Source organism: Mastomys coucha, unplaced genomic scaffold, assembly GCF_008632895.1.
Source record: "Mastomys coucha isolate ucsf_1 unplaced genomic scaffold, UCSF_Mcou_1 pScaffold21, whole genome shotgun sequence".
Taxonomy (NCBI): domain Eukaryota; kingdom Metazoa; phylum Chordata; class Mammalia; order Rodentia; family Muridae; genus Mastomys; species Mastomys coucha.
Genome location: NW_022196904.1, coordinates 21,651,469 through 21,670,578, shown reverse-complemented (window position 1 = coordinate 21,670,578; position 19,110 = coordinate 21,651,469). Strand labels below are relative to the sequence as shown.

General features: G+C 52.3%; 2 protein-coding genes across 9 annotated transcripts; both read right to left on the bottom strand.

Moving 5' to 3' along the window:
* Window positions 1–305: 305 nt before the first annotated feature.
* On the bottom strand, window positions 306–8,207 carry Dyrk1b (dual specificity tyrosine phosphorylation regulated kinase 1B). 8 transcript variants are annotated; one of them, XM_031385878.1, is made up of 12 exons: window positions 8,041–8,207; window positions 6,078–6,241; window positions 5,214–5,333; window positions 4,928–5,116; window positions 4,491–4,638; window positions 3,070–3,356; window positions 2,353–2,499; window positions 2,136–2,276; window positions 1,822–1,857; window positions 1,542–1,737; window positions 1,113–1,219; window positions 306–1,029 (listed from the first exon to the last, which is right to left on the bottom strand). In XM_031385878.1, the coding sequence occupies exons 2-12, from the start codon at window positions 6,138–6,140 to the stop codon at window positions 658–660; spliced, it is 1,806 nt and encodes a 601-aa protein (XP_031241738.1). In that variant the 5' UTR covers window positions 6,141–6,241; window positions 8,041–8,207; the 3' UTR covers window positions 306–657. The 8 variants fall into 8 exon arrangements, with proteins under 8 accessions (XP_031241738.1, XP_031241736.1, XP_031241733.1 ...); XM_031385876.1 differs by lacking the exon at window positions 8,041–8,207 and adding exons at window positions 6,977–7,099; window positions 7,261–7,645 and having other exon boundaries at window positions 1,542–1,857; XM_031385873.1 differs by lacking the exon at window positions 8,041–8,207 and adding an exon at window positions 7,261–7,645.
* A 199-nt stretch (window positions 8,208–8,406) lies between these two features.
* On the bottom strand, window positions 8,407–18,532 carry Fbl (fibrillarin). The gene is made up of 9 exons (XM_031385880.1): window positions 18,402–18,532; window positions 13,219–13,401; window positions 13,013–13,120; window positions 12,827–12,921; window positions 11,876–12,046; window positions 10,340–10,472; window positions 9,237–9,349; window positions 8,631–8,776; window positions 8,407–8,543 (listed from the first exon to the last, which is right to left on the bottom strand). The coding sequence occupies exons 1-9, from the start codon at window positions 18,409–18,411 to the stop codon at window positions 8,519–8,521; spliced, it is 984 nt and encodes a 327-aa protein (XP_031241740.1). The 5' UTR covers window positions 18,412–18,532; the 3' UTR covers window positions 8,407–8,518.
* Window positions 18,533–19,110: the final 578 nt, after the last annotated feature.

Genomic DNA, 19,110 nt, shown 5'->3' with positions numbered 1-19,110 from the left:
AAAAAAAAAGCCACTTCTGCGTGGACTCTGTGGAAGCCCTGACTGATGAGGGCAGACCATCACAATTCCTAGCAACAGGCCAGGAGGCCTTTACCCTGGAAAAGGCAAATATGGGCCAGGATTCTTGTATCCAGGCTTCTCAGCCCACCAATCTCCTGCTGCCCTATGCCTGTACCAAGAACTATGATGTCCCCAGGAGGGATATACCCACACCATGAAGCAACCCCTTCCCCACACAACCTTCCCCACCATGCCTCTGAGGGTCAGGGGAGGGAGCCAAGGCCCTGCAAACGCTCAGGCAGGCATGTGAGAAAGCTTTTTACTGGGGGGTACAGCGAGGAGGAGCAAGGCCATCTCCCCCTACCTGCCCCCACCCCCTCCTAGGGCCCTGGGTAAGGGGGAATCTCCCCTCTACCAGACCACCACTGTCTTTGGTACAATAAATAGAAAACAAGGGGGGGAGGGTCCAGTCTTAGTGGGGAGGGTGTGGCCAAACTCCTCTCCCTTGACCCCTGCCCTGGGCCCCAGTCAGTGCAGGCCTCACCCACCCCAGCTGGGTAGCAGCAAGTCCAGTCAAGGGGAGAGATGAGGATGGGAGCCCAGGGCCCCCAGATGGGGGGGTATGGCTTCAGGAGGGGCCCCAGGGAGGGGGCAGGGTCATGAGCTGGCTGCTGTGCTCTGGGGTACACCATGGAGACCCAGGCGAGTCCCCAGAGTGGCAGGGTCATCAGGGGGTGGGAGAGGTGGTCGACCTCCCGTCATCCGAGTCCGGAGAGCTGAGGCAGCCGGGTGCAGGGGGGCAGGTGCTGGAGGAGGTGGAGAGCAGTCTGGAGGGCTGCCCACCAGGCTCACATCCATCAACTCTGGGGGTGGTGGTGATGTTGGTGATGGGGGTCGTCCAAGGCAGCGGGGTTGTGGGGGTAACTGAGCCCCAGTCCCCGGCAATGTTGAGGCAGAGGTAGGGGCTTGATGTGTCTTGTGGGGCACATCACCCCCTGCCCAGGGGCGCAAAGGCTGGGAGGGTAGGACCTAAAAAGGCAAAGGAGTCGTGGGTAGTGAGATCAAGTCCCAGGCACCTACCACCCTCTTCCAAAGTCTCACAGCTCCAGTACCTGGGGGCTGTTCATCTCACAGTCAGTGATGGGGGGCCCTGGGCCCCCACAATATCGGTTGCTGTAGCGGTAGGCCCTGTTGTCGTTGGAGGAGCCACTGGAGCCTCCTAGAAGCACCAGAAAGGAGAAAAGAGGACAGAAGTGGTAAGATGGGAGCACATCTATTCACCACCTAGACCCCAAGCTTAGGCTTTGAGACCAGAGCAAGTGTGAAGGCTGTCAACAGCCCAAGTTTGATATCTAGGGTCAGAGTTACAGGAGGGTAGAGTCAGTTCTAGGGACCGAGTCTCCTGCCCCAATTCCTGATCCTGCTGGGTCACATGGGACTGTCCCACCCCACCTCAGAATCTGATAGTTCTATGACAGAGGCCCAGTGGTTAGGCCTCCCAGGCTGGGCCCTGCAGTACAAATGTGACATAGGGCACCCACCAGAGCTGGAGATGGAGCTGGCCGTGCTAGAGGAGGGGCAGGTGTCAAGGGGCGCCGGCGAGGTGGAGGCACTGCTGCCTGCCGGGCCCGTGTTGGTGGCCTCGTCGGCCGTGCGGCGGAAGAAGCCATGCTGCAGAGCGCCCAGAGGGCTGATGCGGGCGGCGGGCTCATACTCCAGCATGCGCAGCACCAGGTCCTGGAAGCGGAGGTAGTCGGCGGGGCTGTGGCCCGGCTCCCCCGCCCGCCGGCCCCCGGGCCCGCCCGTCTGCACGCCCAGCACCTCCTGCAGCCGCCGTGTCCCAGGGCCCTGGTAATCCTGGCAGGGAGGGGGTGGGAGGGGGGGCAAGAGAGTGGCCGTCAGTGGGCAGGAGGGGCAGGGAGACACACACGGGGAAACAGAAGCACGAGAGAGAGGGAGAGAAAGCTAACAAGAGCTGTGGGGTGGGAGGGTGATGGGGTGGGGAGGGGAGGGGAGGAAGGAAAGGACAGACAAGGGGGAGAGGAAGACAGGGAAAGACACAGGGACAGGGGAGCCCCAAGTGTGAGTGAGGGGATACCCAGGGAGGGAGAAGTGGCATAGGGCAGGGGCCGCACCTTCCTGAGTTCCTTTGTCCTTCGTAGGGTCCAGCCACCCCCAGGCAGCCGCTCAAAGTACTTGCGAGCCTTGGGTGCCTGTTCCAGCATGGGTGCGGGAGGGATGCCCAACACCTCCACAATACGGCTCATCTGGTCCACCTGCGGGCAGGCGGTGGTCAGGGGCGCCAGGTGGCCAGGCTCCACCCCTCCACCTCCAGTATACCTAGGGGCATACCTCATTAGAGCCACTGAAGAGGGGCTCTCCGGTGTGCATCTCCACAAGGATGCAGCCCAGGGACCACATGTCGATGGCCAGGTCATAGGGTGTGCCCAGGAGCACCTCGGGTGAGCGGTAGAAGCGGCTCTGGATATATTGGTAGATCTGGGGGAAGGGACAGTAGTCAGGGCACCAGCTCCCCTGCTGGTTTCATTGGAAGATTCAACTGAAGACAAGCCCCTGCCTGAAAACAGGATGGGACCGCTAGGTCATGAGGTTCTCAGCAATGCTGCAGAAGCCATGGTCACTGTCTTGCTCATCAGCCTCCAGTCTTCAATGGCCTTCCTGCCTTAACCCTGTCTCCATTCCCAGCTCTGGTCCTACTTGTTTAGAGAGGCTGGCCATCACACACTATACGACATTAGTAAGTGCTAGGGCTTGGCCTGCTCACATGTGGCTGCAAGGCTTCATGGCACGCTGCCTGTGAGCTCAGCAGCAAAGCAGCCTGAGGTTCAGATCACAACTCCACTCCTCTGAGGAACGCCTGGCCCTCAGCTTCACTCTTTCTCTTCCTTGCTTGGGTCGTCTTTGCCCTTTCACCTCCCACCACCTCTCTCCAGGCGGGCCTTCCTATGACCAATATCATCTCTTGGCCATCAGCTTCCAGGGCCAATATGAAGCCGTCCTGCCCCATCCCACCAAAGCCATTGGCCCTGCCCACAGTGAGACCCGCACCCGCTGGCCAAGCTGGCAGGAGCTGCCGAAGTCCACGATCTTGATGGCACTGCGCTTAGGGTTGCAGAGCAGGATGTTCTCAGGCTTGAGGTCGCAGTGGATGATGCTGAGCTCAGGTGTGGCCAGAAAGAGCAGAGCTGTGCAGAGCTGCTGTGCCAGCTTCCTCGTCAGGTTCAGTGAGACACCTCGAAAGTGTGTGTTGCGGAGGAGGTCGTACAGGTTGTAGGACAGCAGCTCAAACACCAGGCACAGGTGATTCCGGAACATGAAGTGCCTCTTAAGGTGTACTGCAGGCAACAGGTGACCGTGGGCAACAGGTTAGACACACTGATGGCAGGTGTGATGGGACCACACAGTAACCAACTCTGGTAAACTGCAGTGAGCCCTCATGTGTTTCTACACAGAATCGCTGGACTTTCAAGGTGTGTTAATTCTCTAGTCTCTCACACCTTCCAGGTTTTACCAAAGGGAAGGGTTCTGCCAGCAGGAAGTAGTGAGCATGACTGTAATCCCAGCAGTTGGAACGATAAAGCAGGAGGATGATGAGCTCAAGGCCAGCTTGGATGGTATAACCTAGGGGTTACACTAGTGTCATAGATTATGGGATGACCAAAGGGCAGTAGCGTGTTTGCCTAGCAACCACAAGGCTCAGGGTTCAAGCCCCAGTACTGCAAAGGGAAATAAAAGGTACTGTCCCCTCCTAATAAAGCTTTAAATCAGCTCCACACTTCTCATTTCATTTTAAACATTGAACCAGGCCTGGGGTGTAGGCATGGAGACCCAGGTCTTTGTATACTGATGCACAAAAATTGTTAGCTCAAGGTCCATCTGGATATATTTTGTGAGACCCTATCTCAAAATAGTCAAGTAAAAAAAAAAGGCCTGGAGATGTTCTGGGGTGAGGGTGATTGGGGGGAGGCCCTGTTTGCCTAGTATACATGAAGCACTGGGCTTGATCCCCAGAATAGCAAAACAAACCTCCAAAAATATCACCATCACCAAAAACCCAAACTACCAAAAGAACCTGCTTTCATCTTTGCTCTGTCTATCCATGTGGCAAGGGATGCTGGCTGACCTCTTATTAAAGAGTCCCTTTCCAGATGAACTAAAGACTGAGACATATCTCAAGAACCAGAGCTCTAGAGGCCACTGCTTTTCACGTTATCAACTATTGAGTCTGAACTGTCACCCCATGGATGTGACGGCACTGAGTGCCTCAGTCTCTCTAGCATGTACACAAATCTGCCCCGCCCTCACCAGGTTGGGGGGAGGTAAGTCATGACAAGTGTTTACAACATTTGGCCCTCAGTGAGCATAAAAGAGAAATCCTGACCAAAGCAGGAGATTTAGAGAACTGAGAAGCTCCAACTGTCAGTGGAGGTATCTCTCCCACAGGCACCCTGCACTCGCCCAGGCCTCACCTATGTAGTACTTCATCTCTGTATCATGCTGGTTCATCAGCTCCAGTAGCCGCAGCTCAATCTGTGCCTGGTTCAGGAAGGCCTTTTTGTTCTTGATGATCTTGATAGCCACCAGCTCCTGAGTCTGGTGATCATAGGCTTTCACCACCTGTCGAGACAAGGAATGTTACCTGGAAAGGTGGGAGGCCCACCAACCACACCTTTCTAACAACTCACAGCCCAGGGCTCCCATCCCTCCTACTGGATAGAAAATAACAACAGTTATCTTACAAGGAGTCTTGTGATTTATACTCCTATAACTAAGATAGAGGGAAACTAAGTGGCTTGAGTGGCTGGCCCAGGACAGGACTTGCAGCAACTACTTGGGGAGGAGGGAATGTTGGGTAAGGTTAATGGTTGTCTGCATCCAGGTATTGGATGAGTGGGGAGTCCCACACCTGGCCAAAGGAGCCTTTGCCAATAAGAGAGTCAATCTCATAGCGTTCTAGCCAGCGCTCGCCACTGCGCACAATGTAGTCGTGGTTGTCGTCGTCATAACCATGATTCAGGACCTTCTTCTCCTTTTTGGTGCTCGAGTCCTGGGGTGGTGCCTGTTGGGCCCGCCGCTTCTTCTTCGCATAGTATACCTGCTCAGGCAGCCAGGAAACCGGACCCTTGAGTGACCCAGGCAAGAAGCCAGGACCCTTTCTAACACCCAACCAGGGAATTCCATTCCCCACTCACCTCATTGATGTGCTTGTAGGTCTTGATGAGGTCCACTGAGAGCTTGCGCAGCGGGGCTGAGGTCGCATCCCGGAAGGCCAAGGGCAGTCTCCGGGGCAGTAGCCGCACATCAGGTAATACCTGTGGTAGAGAGGATCAGACACTGAGCACAAGCCTTCACCTCCAACTTCTAGGGAGAGAATGGTAAGCTGACGACCCATCCGACCATGCCTACACGTCTCTTATCTCTGATCCCATCCTGTACAGCACAAGCAAACACTGTGGGTCCCCCATTCATCTGTTCACTATATGAAGTGAGTGATTTACCTCTGACCTTCTGCCATTCAGCCCCAGGTCAGCTCTTTTGCTCCATATCTGGGTTCTTTCCCCTGAATCTTTGCACCTGAGACTGCAGTTTCAAAGAACCATGCCAATGAATTTCCTGTATCCCCATGTCCTCACTGTGTGTCTCTGCCCAGTTAAAAAGCTCTTGGATTAATATTAGTCTCCCTGGGTCTCCCACGGCTCTCAGCTCGTTTTCCTTTCCACCCCCTCTAGGTTTCTTTCAGGCCCCCTACTTCAGACCTCTTTGTCGTTGTGAACACTCAGACAGACCCGTGTTCCTGTCTGCTCTGTGCCAGTGACAGTTCTGACCCCAAGACACACATTACACTTCAAAACCATGCTGTGAGAGAGGGCTGGCCACAGAGAAGCTCAAGAATTCAGTCCTCAGCAGGAACGAGGGTGGACTCTTCAAAGTCCAACTACCTGAAACTCTTCCAGTACTGTGAGGCCTCCAAAATCCCCAGGGATCCTCCAACAATCATGCTGTTGTCTGGAGACCCTTCAGTCCTCAGGCAGATGAGAAGCCAGCTGAATGCCTACCTGTGTGTGTTCCTGGGGCCCCGGAAAGCCAGAGAAGGGACCATGGCCTGGTGGGACGGCCATGGTGGGCTCAGAGGGCCACAGGGGTGTGAGGCCTGGAGCGGGAGCCCGGCCGGGGGGCGCCTTCTCGCATCCTGCACCTCGGCTGCCACCGCCGCTGAGACCTGAGAGCAGGTAGGAAGTGGGAAGACAACATGGAACAAGAAGGCATATAGGTCAGGGTATGAGTTAGGGGGCAGGACCGGGGGAGGCAGGGAACAGGGCAGAGCACCAGCACCGGGTTGTCATGTAGAAACAGAAAAGGGTGGCAAGTGGGTTAGCACAGCCATGTCTCTCAACAAATGAGAAGCCAAATAAATGAACGAGGCATCACATCCAGAGATGTAAAAGGGGGTGATCAGAGCCAGACAGGAGTGGGAGAGAGTAGGTACAAGGCCAGGGCAGGAAGGATAGAAAGAGGCCAGGAATTAGGAGAGCAAAAGAGAAGGCAGAAACCGTGTAGAGTCTGGGCAGCAGAATTCAGTTTTTCTTTGAAATTCTGCTGGTGGCTAGCCGGAGTCCCTCAGATAAGGCCCCGCCCTCACATGGTCTTCCCTCAACACCAAGGGCCCAATTTCAAGCCTAGTCTACCCACTAGCAAAACCAAGGTTATCTGAGAACTCCTTTACATGCAAGCTATAGATGTCTCAACCACCATGGAACTTTCCCCTGGGACCAACTCCATACTCCAACACCGCTCCCTGCTCGCTATATCTCCAGCACCAGGGATCCTTCTTCCAAGACATCTATATTTATCCCACTAGGATCTCCCCATTACTCCAAGACCCCTACTCCCCAGGAAAACAAGGGAGAGGTGTCATTTCTCAACATCCAAGAGTCACGGTATTTTTCTTCCTTACCCTGGGATCCTTGCTATCTTCTCTATTTCTAAGTCGGGTCATTCCACAATTGAGCCTATTCCTAGAAGGGCCCAACAGCCAAATCCCTAAATATCGCACAAGACTTCACTCCCTGAAAGTGTCCTTCGGAACAAAATCCCCTCCTTAGGAGCCTCCTCCTTGTCAGATTCCCTTCTATGCTATGTCTTGCCACTCCAGGTCCCCTTTATTGGGGCTTCAGAGATAAACAACCTCTTCCCAAGCCCTCCCACACTAGGACCAGCTTTTCCAGCTCCCACCCCTACCCGGGTCAGGACTGGCGCTGGGCCCACGGGGGGCTGGAGCGCGATGGGGGCCCCAGTGCGGTGGGCGAGCGGCCAGCATGGCGGTGGCGGCGGCGGTGATGAGGAGGTGGCCGCCTGTCCCCGGCCCGGCTAGCCTAGCCAGCCCCGCGGCGGTGAGGGCAAGCGGGACAGGCGGCCCGGTGGGTGACAACAGCAGCCGCCGCCACTGCCACCGAGGGGGAGGGGCGGGGAAAGGAGGGGACGAGGGTCAGACCAGGGCACGCGGGGGAAGGGGACAGCAGGTGGACGGGGGAGGGGCGAGTTAACCCTCGCCCTACGGCCCAGCCCCGCCCCGCGTGGCCACCCGCCCCCAGGGACCCTGGCGTCCCGCCCCCCACCCGGCAGGCCCGCCCCGGCCGGTGGAGTCCCGGCGGGCGGGGCCCAAGTGAGCCCGGCAGGCCGCACCTCCCATGGCAACAACCGCGCCATTGGTAGCTGCTGCCAAGAGCTTAACCAATTAGGACTCAGGGCAGCTGTTGCTAGGCGACAGCGAAGCGGCCAGAGTAGCCGAGCCCAAACAAAGGGCGGGAGTGGGGCCTTGCTGCCCCCTCCCAGACTCCATCTCAGGACGGCTCCCTCGGGCTCAGCCCCTTCCAGGAATCCGGCTATGATGTGCCGGGCTGCGCTGCAATGGCCCGAAGCCCCCTTCTTTCCCTTGCTAAATCTCGCGGGTACGGGCAGGGCGGATCCCAGCCTGTCCCCCACCCAAGCGTGCCGCCCCGCCCGTCGCAGAACCGTTACCTGAGGGCGTGGGTAAGGGGATTCAAACTGCTCGGGGAGTCCGAGCTCAGACCTGCCCACTGGCTGAGGATGTCCGGTGGACGCGGCGAGCCAGGGCCCCGATTACCCAGTAATGCAACCAGCAAAATGGCGACCACAACAAACCGGCCCCCCTGCCTCGGCTCCGCCCCCACACCCCTCACGTGACCTAGTGGAACACTGTGCGCCTGCGCCTTAAGAGGGCTAAGCCGCGCACGTGCGTAGCAGCCACCAATGGAGCATGCACCGTGTGACCGGATGAAACTTTCCAGGCACCACCCCCAGCACGCAAAGTTGATCAAGGGCGCATGCGTCTTGAGGCCACTTAGCAATCAGCACCAGACAGGGGAGACAGATGAGTCTTTTAATAGAAAAACAAAACAACTCTCCCCGCCCCCATCAAAAGCCACACGTGCAACAGTAGCAACACACACTTCTTCAATCCAGACAGCACTGAGTTTCAGTTCTTCGCCTTGGGAGGTGGCCTGTGAGGAAATCAGAGGGGGTGGAGTTTTGTAACCATTTTTAGCTTCTAGGCCACAGGTCAGGGAGAGGTCTATTCTGGAACTTACCTGTACACGCCTACAACCACTGCGTGGTCTCGTTCGTAAGGCTCTAGCGTCAACTGTTCCTGGGGCTTCATGTTCTCTTGCTGCATCTTCTTCACTTCAGATGCAAACACAGCTTCTGCTGAGGCTGTGGAGTCAATGCAGTTGGCCTAGAAAGGAGAAAAGACTTTAAAAGTATGTCTTTGTTACAGATTTGGAGACCGAGGCTTAACCAATTTTCTAACTTCATTAAAGAAATTTTAATTAGGCTCTTACTGGAAACAGGTTGTTTCATTTATCTAAGGCAGTGTTTAAAGTTAGGAATTTTCTTCCATATCCCAGAAGTCCAACTGGCAACAGTAGAAAAAAAATGTAGCAATAGACTGGCCAGTTTTGAACATGGTGAGGATGACTGAGAGTTTTCTGTATTTAAAATTAAAACGTTTTGAAAAATGTACTTGCAGCAGTTAATATTTATTCTACCCTACAATCTGTTCCAAACGTTTAACATTTATCAATCTTCACTTCAACCATAAATAGGACTAATAAAGAAACCAAGCTCAGCCACAAGAAATCAAGCACCCACACCATACTCTGTTGCTGCTCAACCTTACACTTCAAGACCCATACCTTAATGGAAATCACAAAGTGTCCTCCATTCCGCAAGAAGGTGTGGGCATTCAGGGCCACAATCCGAGTTTGGTCTGGCTGTGCCACATCAGCAAAGATAACATCCACCATTGCTAAGGAAAAAAGGGACAGCATTACAAACAAGCCAGCAGAGAGCTTCCCAGAGCCTCCCAACAGGGGCCTGTGTTCCTTCACCACCAGGTTCCTGGGACTCTCTTACCTCCAGTCTTACTCCCCGCCACATAGCCTCCCTCCAAAGCACCCCAAAGGTGGAACCAGAACCCGAAAGCCACATCACTCATCCACTCCTGTTGTAAACCAACGGTTGCCACCTACTCTGTGGCCAGCCCTGGGCTGGGTGTGGGGGATACAGAGACGAGTCAGACCCGGACCCTGCCCTCGAGATCCTCCCGGGTCTGGGGAGGAGACAGACATGTCATCAAAAAGCCAAGTAAATGTGAGCAGTCAAAGACAAGACGTGGGCAGGGCTGTCTGTCAAATGACAAGGATGGAGGGTGGGGGTGGGGTGGGGTAATGTGCTGAGTGCAAGACAAGATGGGCAGGGCTGTCAAATGACAAGGATGGGGGGGCTGAGTGCACTGAGAAAATGCACAGGAAAAACAAAAACAAACCCCATAAAAACCAAACCAAATCGTGCAATGGGAAGGTATTGCTTTAAGCTAATGTGACTTAATAAAAAGTGTGCTGGAGTAAAAACGTCCTTTAAGGATCAGAAAAGTGATGGCAAGCATCGAGCACCTCTGGGGGAATTCACGAGGCTCTCTCCACTTTTATACTAGACCTTTGAGGTGTTTTTACAAAACAAAGCCATGGGGTCATACTTGCTATGGTTAGAGCTGGAATTTCATCAGATGATGGCTTTAAAACACAAACCAGGGCAGTGCAAAAACGCACCAAGTGTTAGAGGGAGCAGAACTGACCCTGACACAATTTGTACCCGCAGCTCCCCACACTGCTGCAGTGCAGAGGCCTGCTCATCATCACTCTAACTCCACCTAAGTCAGGCTCTGTCAGCATCGCATTCTCCGGGAAACATGCAGTGGCTTATCCTACCTCCCCCGGGGCACCCCCAGGGCCCTCACCAATAAGCATGCGGTATTTGTGTGGGTGCCGAGCATCCTCGATTACAGGAATAATGTTGGTCCTCTTCTTGGCCAAGTTGATGAGGTCACGGCCAGAGCGGTGGGAGAACTCAACGGCGTAGACCAGACCATCCTAAAACCAACCCACCATCAATGAGCACACACTGGGCTCCAGTACAGCTGCTAACACCCGAGACTGGGCACCTCTTGTAGCAGGTTCTCAGGCCCTCAATCAAAACCCTGCTTTGAAATAACTGTCATTATGTCTACAGCCCAGATGAATAAATGGGCCTGGAGATGAAAAGTCATGAGCTGTGGTTACTCATAAACAACAAAGCTTTAAGATCCCAATTTATCTGACCCATGAGCCCAGGCTCTCAACACAGGGTTGAAGTTCAGGCATCCAGGGTAGATAGAGACATAAGGAACAGAGCATAGCATTTGCAATGGACCAGCACTCACAGGAAATATTTAATTTTCTAAGCAGTTTCTCCAGGGGGTTAGCCCCTGGCTCAGAGAGCTTGGGTGCCTCCCTGAAGCTACACACTGCCAAAATGCCTCCACAGGTCTGAGTGCTGTTGCTGGTTGTTTTTAGAGGAGGTCTAACTACAGAGCTTAGGCTAGGACCACAAAGGTGTGTGCTTCGCTCTCACTAACTAAATGCAACAGCCTACAATCCAGTCAAGGAGCAAGCAGCTGTCCAATGAGACCCCCAAGAACAAAGTGCTCTCTGCACTGGGATCCTGTACTGCCACAGAGAACATAAGCTCACTAGTAGAAACTAAGGCTAGGATGTAACTCAGGGTTAGCATACCTGCCTAGCATTTCAAGCCTTAGGTACAACACCCAATGCTGGGTGGGGCTGGGGGTGTGGGCAAGGGCAACAAACTACATTGTGGGGACATGAATGCTTTGTCTGCGTGGAAGCCAGAGGTCAATGTGAGGTGCCACTCCTTAGGAACTCTACCCATCCTATTTTTTTCTTCCTTTATTTTCTGTTTTTTGAGACAGGGTTTCTGTGTAACCTTGGCTGTCCTCGAACTCACAAGATCTGCTGCCTCTGTCTCCCCAGTGTTGAGATTAAAGGCACACACCACCATCACCGCCAGGCCTATCATGTTTTTGAGACAAGGTCTCTCACGTGCTGACGGCTCTGCAGGCACCAGAGACCGGCCTGCTGCTGCACTCTTGAGCTGTTACCATGAGGGCATACTGCCACACCTGTTTTGTTTTTAAAAATGGATTCTGAGGATCAAAATCAGGTCCTCACCATTATGTGGCAATTAATGACTGAATCACTCCTTTCAGCCCTTGGACATAAATTTTTCAATAAAAATAGTTTGGTATCTACATTCCTAGCTCTGGGTTACTTTAACACTGACAACACTCTCTGGCTCACAATTAAAATCAGGAACTCAGAAGTGGTGCTTCAAGCTGTTCCTGTCACAGAATGAGGGATGACCTGGCTCCATCTACATCACACAGTGCAGGGAAATGGTCAGGCCCATCCCCACCACCTGTCTGACCACCACTCACCGGGCCGACGATATCAGAGACGTGGGAGACGGTGGTGCCTGAGGCTGCCCCAAGGTAGAGCACCTTGGCCCCTGGCTTGATGTGGATCTGGTCTACACCGCCCAGGATTGCTGCTGCCAGCTTGGAGCGGAAGGGGTTCCAGGCTCGGTACTCAATTTTGTCATCTCCTTCCTGAGCCAAGAGAGATGGGGACAGAATCAGTGCTGGATTCTTGTACAGGACACCATTCCCTGTAACCCTAGCCCAACCCCCCCCCCCCCCCCCCCCCCAAAAAAACCCTGTGCATTCCAATCACTATGTAAGAATCAAATGGAGATGTATAGCAGGGACCAAGACAGAAAATATAGAAGTGAAATACAGAACTGGGCATTAGGCATTATGTCTTGTCCCAACACAAAGGTGCTGAAACAACAGCGAATAGGACATATATCCTGCCCTGAGAGATGAGTACTCATTGAACTAAATACAAACTGACACAGGAGATGGTAACAGGCTATAGAGACCAAGCCAGGAGGGAGGATATGAAACCAGAACAAAGCAAGGAAAATGTGAAAAAGAGAAAATGGACCAGGAAGGGTTGGGACACTTTTGAACCAATCCTGGAGATGAAGAGGAAGCCATTCACACCACCCTGGGAAGAACACTCCAGGCACAGAGTGGGAGGTAAACAAGGAGGCCTATGGCTGAGGCAGTGAGGACTGCTTAGACAAGGAGGGCAATGTAACAGAGCCTCATCAGAAGGAGCAGGCAGTGTCTGACCAAACACAGGGGACAAGGAAACAGTTTAGTACAGAGCTGGGAACTGCAGCAGCTCTGAGGCCACAGCCTGACTTATGCATTAAGACATCTCTCAGCGGTCCTGTGTAGGACACACCAGCAAGAAGACTGGACTGCAGGCAATGCTATCTATCAGCTGGGGCCTGGTACTTTGGACAGGGGTCCAGGACTCACTGAAATAGAGACTCTCTTCTCTCCATACACAGATTCTCCAGGGACCAGATTCTTTGTGACAAGGGCGTCCTCCTTTCCTCGACAGATAAAGACACCTGGTGAGGGGGGGAGAGTAGAGTGTTGCTGGGGACAGTGTAGCCATGGTCCACGTCTGGCTCCAGCCAATTCCCCACCTGCCTCACCCACCTTCATGCCGATGTGGCTCCACCATCACATTCTTCCCTGACTGGTTTCCTCTCTTGCCTCCCCGGCCACCACCTCGACCCCGGTTGCCCCCAGATTGGAAGCCTCCACCTGTAAGAGAGAACTGCAGTAGGAGAGGGAAGCCCTCACATCTTCCCTCCCTTTGTCCTTTGAGAACCTGCACCAACCCCCACGTCAACCTCACTTACCTCGGCCACCTCCACCTCCTCGTCCCCTGAAGCCACCACCCCCTCCGCCTCGACCTCGGCCTCCACCGCCAAAGCCTCCTCGGCCACCACCGAAGCCTCCTCGGCCTCCTCGGCCTCCTCCTCTACCACCTCTGTCACCAAAGCCGCCTCTGCCACCAAAGCCGCCCCCACGGGGGCTGAAACCTGTAGCAGAAATGGAAATGGGGATTAGGGCAATGGAGCTTAAGAAGGACCCTTACTTTGTCAGGTCCACAAATCTGAGAAATCAGCAAAGCACAGGGCTCTGTGCTCAGGGAAATGTCTACCATAGTCAGCACCTACCCAATGTCCATCAGCAGAATGGACACGTAAAAGGAGGGGTGGTAATCAACAATGAAAGCCATCTTCAGTTCTACAGCACAGATGGATACATGGGAACCTCCCAGAAAACCAAACCCAATGAGAGTTTTCTTGAAATACGCTATCAAATATTCCAGGCTGGCAGTGAAGTCACCACGTAGATCCTGATTCTCCTGCTTCCACTTCCCAAGTTCTGTGTTTACAGGCCCAGCATCATAGCCTTTTTATAAGGTGCATCAGCACAAGGCCATTAAAGGCAGAACATGCCATAGACTATCTAATTAGGGATGAGGCAGAATGTAGATATTCTAGTTTTCTTGGTGGGACAGCTTCACACAACTCATTTTATCCCTCATATTAATGAGCCCCGCATACACATATGCTTGATAGCAACAGGATCTGCTATGCCTTCACAGTATCTTCAAGACCTCTGGATACAAGTGCAACCCCCCCCCCCCCCCCCAGTCTGATGCTCAGTTCTGCTAATCCATCTCCCTGCTTTCAAGACTGCAACATCCTTCCCAGCACAGGGGGAAAATGAAGAAAATCCCCAACTTGTCCTTTTAAGGATGAGCAATGGTCTACATGGGCAGGCTAGAGCACATCAGTACATCAGCGTGGGCTTAACCCCAGGTGTAGCAGACCATGCCCGTGACTCCAGTAGTCTACAAGGTGGAGGCAGGAGACTCCAGTGGGCCTCATGGTGAGACCTTGCTTCAAAAGGAGAATGGTTGGGCTGAGGATGCAGCTCAGTAATAGTGTTCAAGGGCTTGCCCCTCATCTCCCAGCTACAGGGTGCAGCAAACACTGTCCATAGAGCAGCAAGCATTGCATTGGACTGGACTTGTTACTTTAGCTTTTCTATGATGATTCCAAAAAACTTTTCGATATTATTGGAGGTAGGGCACAAGAGTTTATCTGAGGGCTGGAGAGATGGCTTAGTGGTTAAGAGTAATGGATGCTCTTCCAGAGGTCCTGAGTTCAATTCCCAGCAACCACATAGGTGGCCCTCAACCATCTGTAATAGGATCCAATGCCCTCTTCTGGTGCATCTGAAGACAGCTACAGTGTCGTCCCCCCTCCATACATACACACAGTTCTCTCTATATATACAGTTATATATATATATATATATATATATAAAATATAATAATTTTTTAAGAGTATCTGAAAACACACCTTGAAGATTGGGGGTGGCTCAAAATGATCTCACTGGACATAAACTGTCGGTAAAAACTCAAAGTTTTTGTCTCAGCCTTGTAACTATATCCCATTGACAGCTTCAAACATTTTTTTATTGTTTTTAAAACATTTTTTTTTTTTTTTTTGGCTTTTCGAGACAGGGTTTCTCTGTATAGCCCTGGCTGTCCTGGAACTCACTCTGTAGACCAGGCTGGCCTCAAACTCAGAAATCTGCCTGTCTCTGCCTCCCAAGTGCTGGGATTAAAGGCGTGCACCACCAATGCCCCAAGTTTTAAAAACTTTTTTTTTTAATTAACTTTATGAACAGCCGGGCGGTGGTGATGCACACCTTTAATCCCAGCACTTGGGAGGCAGAGGCGGGCAGATTTCTGAGTTCGAGGCCAGCCTGGTCTACAGAGTAAGCTCCAGGACAGCCAAAACAAAACAAAAAAGTCTTTATGAACATTCGTGTTTTGCCTGAACATTTATCTGTATGTGGATGTCAGATCCTCTGGAACAGGAGATACAGACAGTTGTGAGCTGCTACGTGGTGGCATGCTGGGAATTGACAGCCAGTGCTCTTAACCTTCAGCCTCCTTTAGCTGTTTTTGAGTTAAGGTCTCACCATGTATCCCGACCAATCTGGAGCTCCCTATGTGTATATCAGGTTGGCTTCAAACCCAAGGATACACCCGTCTCTCCTCCAAGTGCTGAGATTAAAGGAGTGTGCCGCCTCAGTAGTACTCCTAATGGTATGTGAAACAAAAAAAATTAGCTTTGTCCTTTTACTTTTTGTTTGTTCTTTGGCCTTTCTAACACACTCCACTTGAGGGGCTGAGCACCGTAGCTCTAATATGCCAGGCTCTGAGTTCAACTCCTCAGAATTCAAAAACAAACAAAAACCTGTACAACTTGGTATCTATTTCTAACTAGGTTATTTTTTTTTTAACAAATTATAGTTTTTATTGCTTTCAAACACTTCACAGAAAACAGTGTGTAGCTTATTTAAAAGATCCAGAAGGAGTTCAAATCAAATTTTTTGTATTCCAAGAATTGTATGTATCTAACTAAGTGGTTTTTTGTCTTTTTCGAGACAAGGTTTCTCTGTGTAGCCTGGCTGGCCTCAGAAATCTGCCTGACTCTGCCTCCCAAGTGCTGGGATTAAAGGCGTGTGCCACCACTGCCCGGCTCTAAGTTGTTTTTAAATTAAGTTTCATCTTCAGAACTCTCAGACACCCCAAACCCCGTTTCTACCTTCCCCACCTCAACATCTACAATAAAATCAGAATTCTTTTCTTTACCGTGAATCCCCAAGACTGGCATTTTTTTCTTTTTGAGTTCCCTGCAGGACTCTAAGGTATAGCCTAAACTGAGACTCATCAACCCAAGGCTGTCCCTCATCTGCAAAGAGCTGGCTTTTAGATTTCACAGGAGGTGCTCCCTCTTTACAGCTCCTGCCAATGGGCATGGCACCCCTTCGCCTCCTGCACTTGGGTAAGTGGTACAGACCCAGCACACCCTGCCCGCGCCCTGCTTTCTTGTCACATTACATTTAACTGTCACTCTCACTGGTACCAAGTTCCAAATGCACAAGACTTTGTAATTATTCTGGTTACAGCATCCTAGCACAATCCAATGCTGACACTAACAAATCAAACAGCAAATGTCTGACGATGACTTTGAGACAGGGTGTCGAGCCGCACTATACAATCAATGGAGGATCAATCTGAATTTCTGATCTTCCTTCTACCTCGAGTGCAGAAAAATGGATGTTTGCCACCACGCCTATTCCTGTGTGGCACAGGGGAATAAAGCTATAGTTTCCTGCATGCTAGGCAAGCACTTTACCAACTGAGCCACGGCCACAGCCCTGCTGACTCAAGGCCCTCAATTCTGCCTCACAGAGAAACCACTTGTTTTCATTCAGAAGAGAATGGTGTCCTGTAGCTCATATGGGAGGATGGCCATGTCACTGTTACTCAAGACCCTTAACGTAGCAAAGGCATATGGGAATGACAGGAAAAATCAAGTAACTGTATACACCAAGAGTACTTAGGAAAGGAGCCACTAGCCAGGGCTATGAGACTCAACCTGGGCCTGACAGAACAGAGATCTGGCAAGTTGTTGGTATCCTCATGGGGACCTGTGGATCTCAGGGTCAACTCAGTCACATAACACTCAACGTGTATCAGGATCCATTTCTGGTCCTGAGATTTTTAGGAAAATGAACCAAAAGGATTCACTACTCTACAAGACTCCTTTGACCACACACAGTCTGCTGTTTTAGAATCTGCTTTCCTCTAGAAGTCTTCCCACCTCCAAACTAGCAACTCCAGCAGGGTGAGGCCTCACATGCCTGCAATCCTGCCACTTGGGAAGTTGAGTCTGAGGCTAGCCTAGGCTATTACAACAAGATGTCATTCCAATACACAAACATAAAAATAAAGGACCTTGTTGAGAAATGTCCCCCAAAGGTGCTTCTGTACTCAAGACACAACTGTCACTGAAGATTCGGCTGCTCTACAATTCTCATTCCATCATGAGATAGAGAAAGGTTGGGGGGAAAACACAGATAACAGGATGCCAGTAGAACATACAATCCCTTCACCCTAGTTCACCAGACTTTCAGAACAGAGCCCCAGATATTCAACGTGTCTGGGAGGGAGAGATGGGTCACTATCCCCTGCAGCGATCTACTCTCAGCTGTCCACACACCAGACAAAAACCTGCAGTAGTGAAAACTGATCCTTTGGCAACGGTGAAAAGCTCATGTTATCATTAACGTAGCACAGACTTGTGTTAAACTCAATTATCTAACTGCCTCCGCTTCCCGAGTGCTAGGATTGACAAGCAGTGCTGTTACAGCCCAGAGTAACATACCGCCAAAAAAAAAAAAAAAAAAAAAAAAAATCACGTATCCATTAAAAATTCAAGGGAGAAACGAGAACTTTCTATTGTCAAAGCCAGAACTCTCGCCATCATCCACCATACAGTGGGCTCATCAAAAAAAAAAAAAAAAAAAAAAAAAACCGCGGGAAATAGATGAATACATTTCTCAGGCCAGGCGTGGTGGCGCATGCCTTCAATCCCAATACTCTGGAGATAGAGGCTGGTGGATCCCGGCTAGCCAGAGTCATGTGGCAAGATGCGCTCACAAACCAAACCAAAACCAACCTCAGTCACTTCCAGTCGCCTACCCCTCCTCAAGCCGGGATAGTAACGTCTCTCACTCCAGAGCAGGGACTCCCGGGTCCCCAGATGGTCTGCTCTTACACGCCTCGGGCCCCGCCCCTCCCGGAAGCGCGGTGAGCCCGTGCACGCGAGCGCCGCACACCACGGAGCCGGAGGTCCTCATTCACCCCGGGGGAAGCTGGGTTGGGGACCAAGTTATCGGTAACGGGGAATGACAGTGGGTGACGGCGGCAACAGGCAAGGCTCGGGGTGGGGACAGGGGGCCTTTCCATCTGCGACCTAACGCTCGGAAATCCAAGCCCCAGCCCTGAGTCAGGGTCTGGAGGGCCGCACCGGCCGGTCAAAAGCAGCAAGCCTGTAGGCCGGTCGGTGAGCCGAGCTCCGGGCCACATCCCCCGGGCCCGGAGCAGCCGCGGTTCCCGCGCGCCGCGTCTAGAGCCTCCGAGTCCTGCCCGCACCGCGGCCCCTACCTGGCTTCATCCCTGCGTTCTGGTCGCGCGACTCAGGCAACCTGCGGCGTCCCCGACTCCACGAGTCTCAGGCTTTCGCACGTGGAAAGGAGCGCCTGCGCGCGGTGACGCACGGCGCGAGACGGAAGCGCGTAGCCACGCCCCTTCGACACGCTTCCCCTCTCTCCCGGAAGTCGGAGTCGGCACCTTGGGTGGGAATTCTAGATCTTTTCCTGGCTCTGTCTTGACTCTTCGCTCCTTACTTTTTTCCCAGAGTGGCAAGTTTTTATCACAAGTGAGCTACGACTCTTCCTCTCACTTGTGCTAGCACTCCAGAAATCAGGGGTTATTCTCAGACCGAGTTTTTTTTTTAAATTTATTTTTCGAAGACTTTTAAAATTTTTTGTTTTATTAGAAGCGTTTTGCTTGCATGCTCGTCTGTCTGTGCACCACGCATATGCAGTGGAAGTCAGGAGAGGGTGTCAGATCCCCTGGAACTGGAGTTACAGGAGATTGTGAGCAGTGCTGGGACCCGAACCTGGGTCTTCAGCTAGAGCAGTTTCTTCTCTTCGCAGCTGAGCTATCTCTCCAGCACAGCCTTTCCTCTCTCTCTCTCTCTCTCTCTCCCTCTCTCTCTCTCTCTCTCTCTCTCTCTCTTTCTTTTTTTCTTTCTTTCTTAAGGTTTATTTATGCCGGGTGGTGGTGGCGCATGCCTTTAATCATCCCAGCA

Coding starts and splice junctions, on each gene's coding strand:
- Dyrk1b (XM_031385871.1), bottom strand. CDS start 7,339: ATGCTGGCCGCTCGCCCACCGCACTGGGGCCCCCATCGCGCTCCAGCC. Junction 5,334..6,077: donor GGCCCCAGGAACACACACAG/GTAGGCATTCAG, acceptor TCTCTACCACAG/GTATTACCTGATGTGCGGCT. Junction 1,030..1,112: donor GTGAGATGAACAGCCCCCAG/GTACTGGAGCTG, acceptor TTGCCTTTTTAG/GTCCTACCCTCCCAGCCTTT.
- Fbl (XM_031385880.1), bottom strand. Junction 13,121..13,218: donor AGGAGGTGGAGGTGGCCGAG/GTAAGTGAGGTT, acceptor TCTCTCTTACAG/GTGGAGGCTTCCAATCTGGG. Junction 8,777..9,236: donor ACTTTGTGATTTCCATTAAG/GTATGGGTCTTG, acceptor TCTCCTTTCTAG/GCCAACTGCATTGACTCCAC.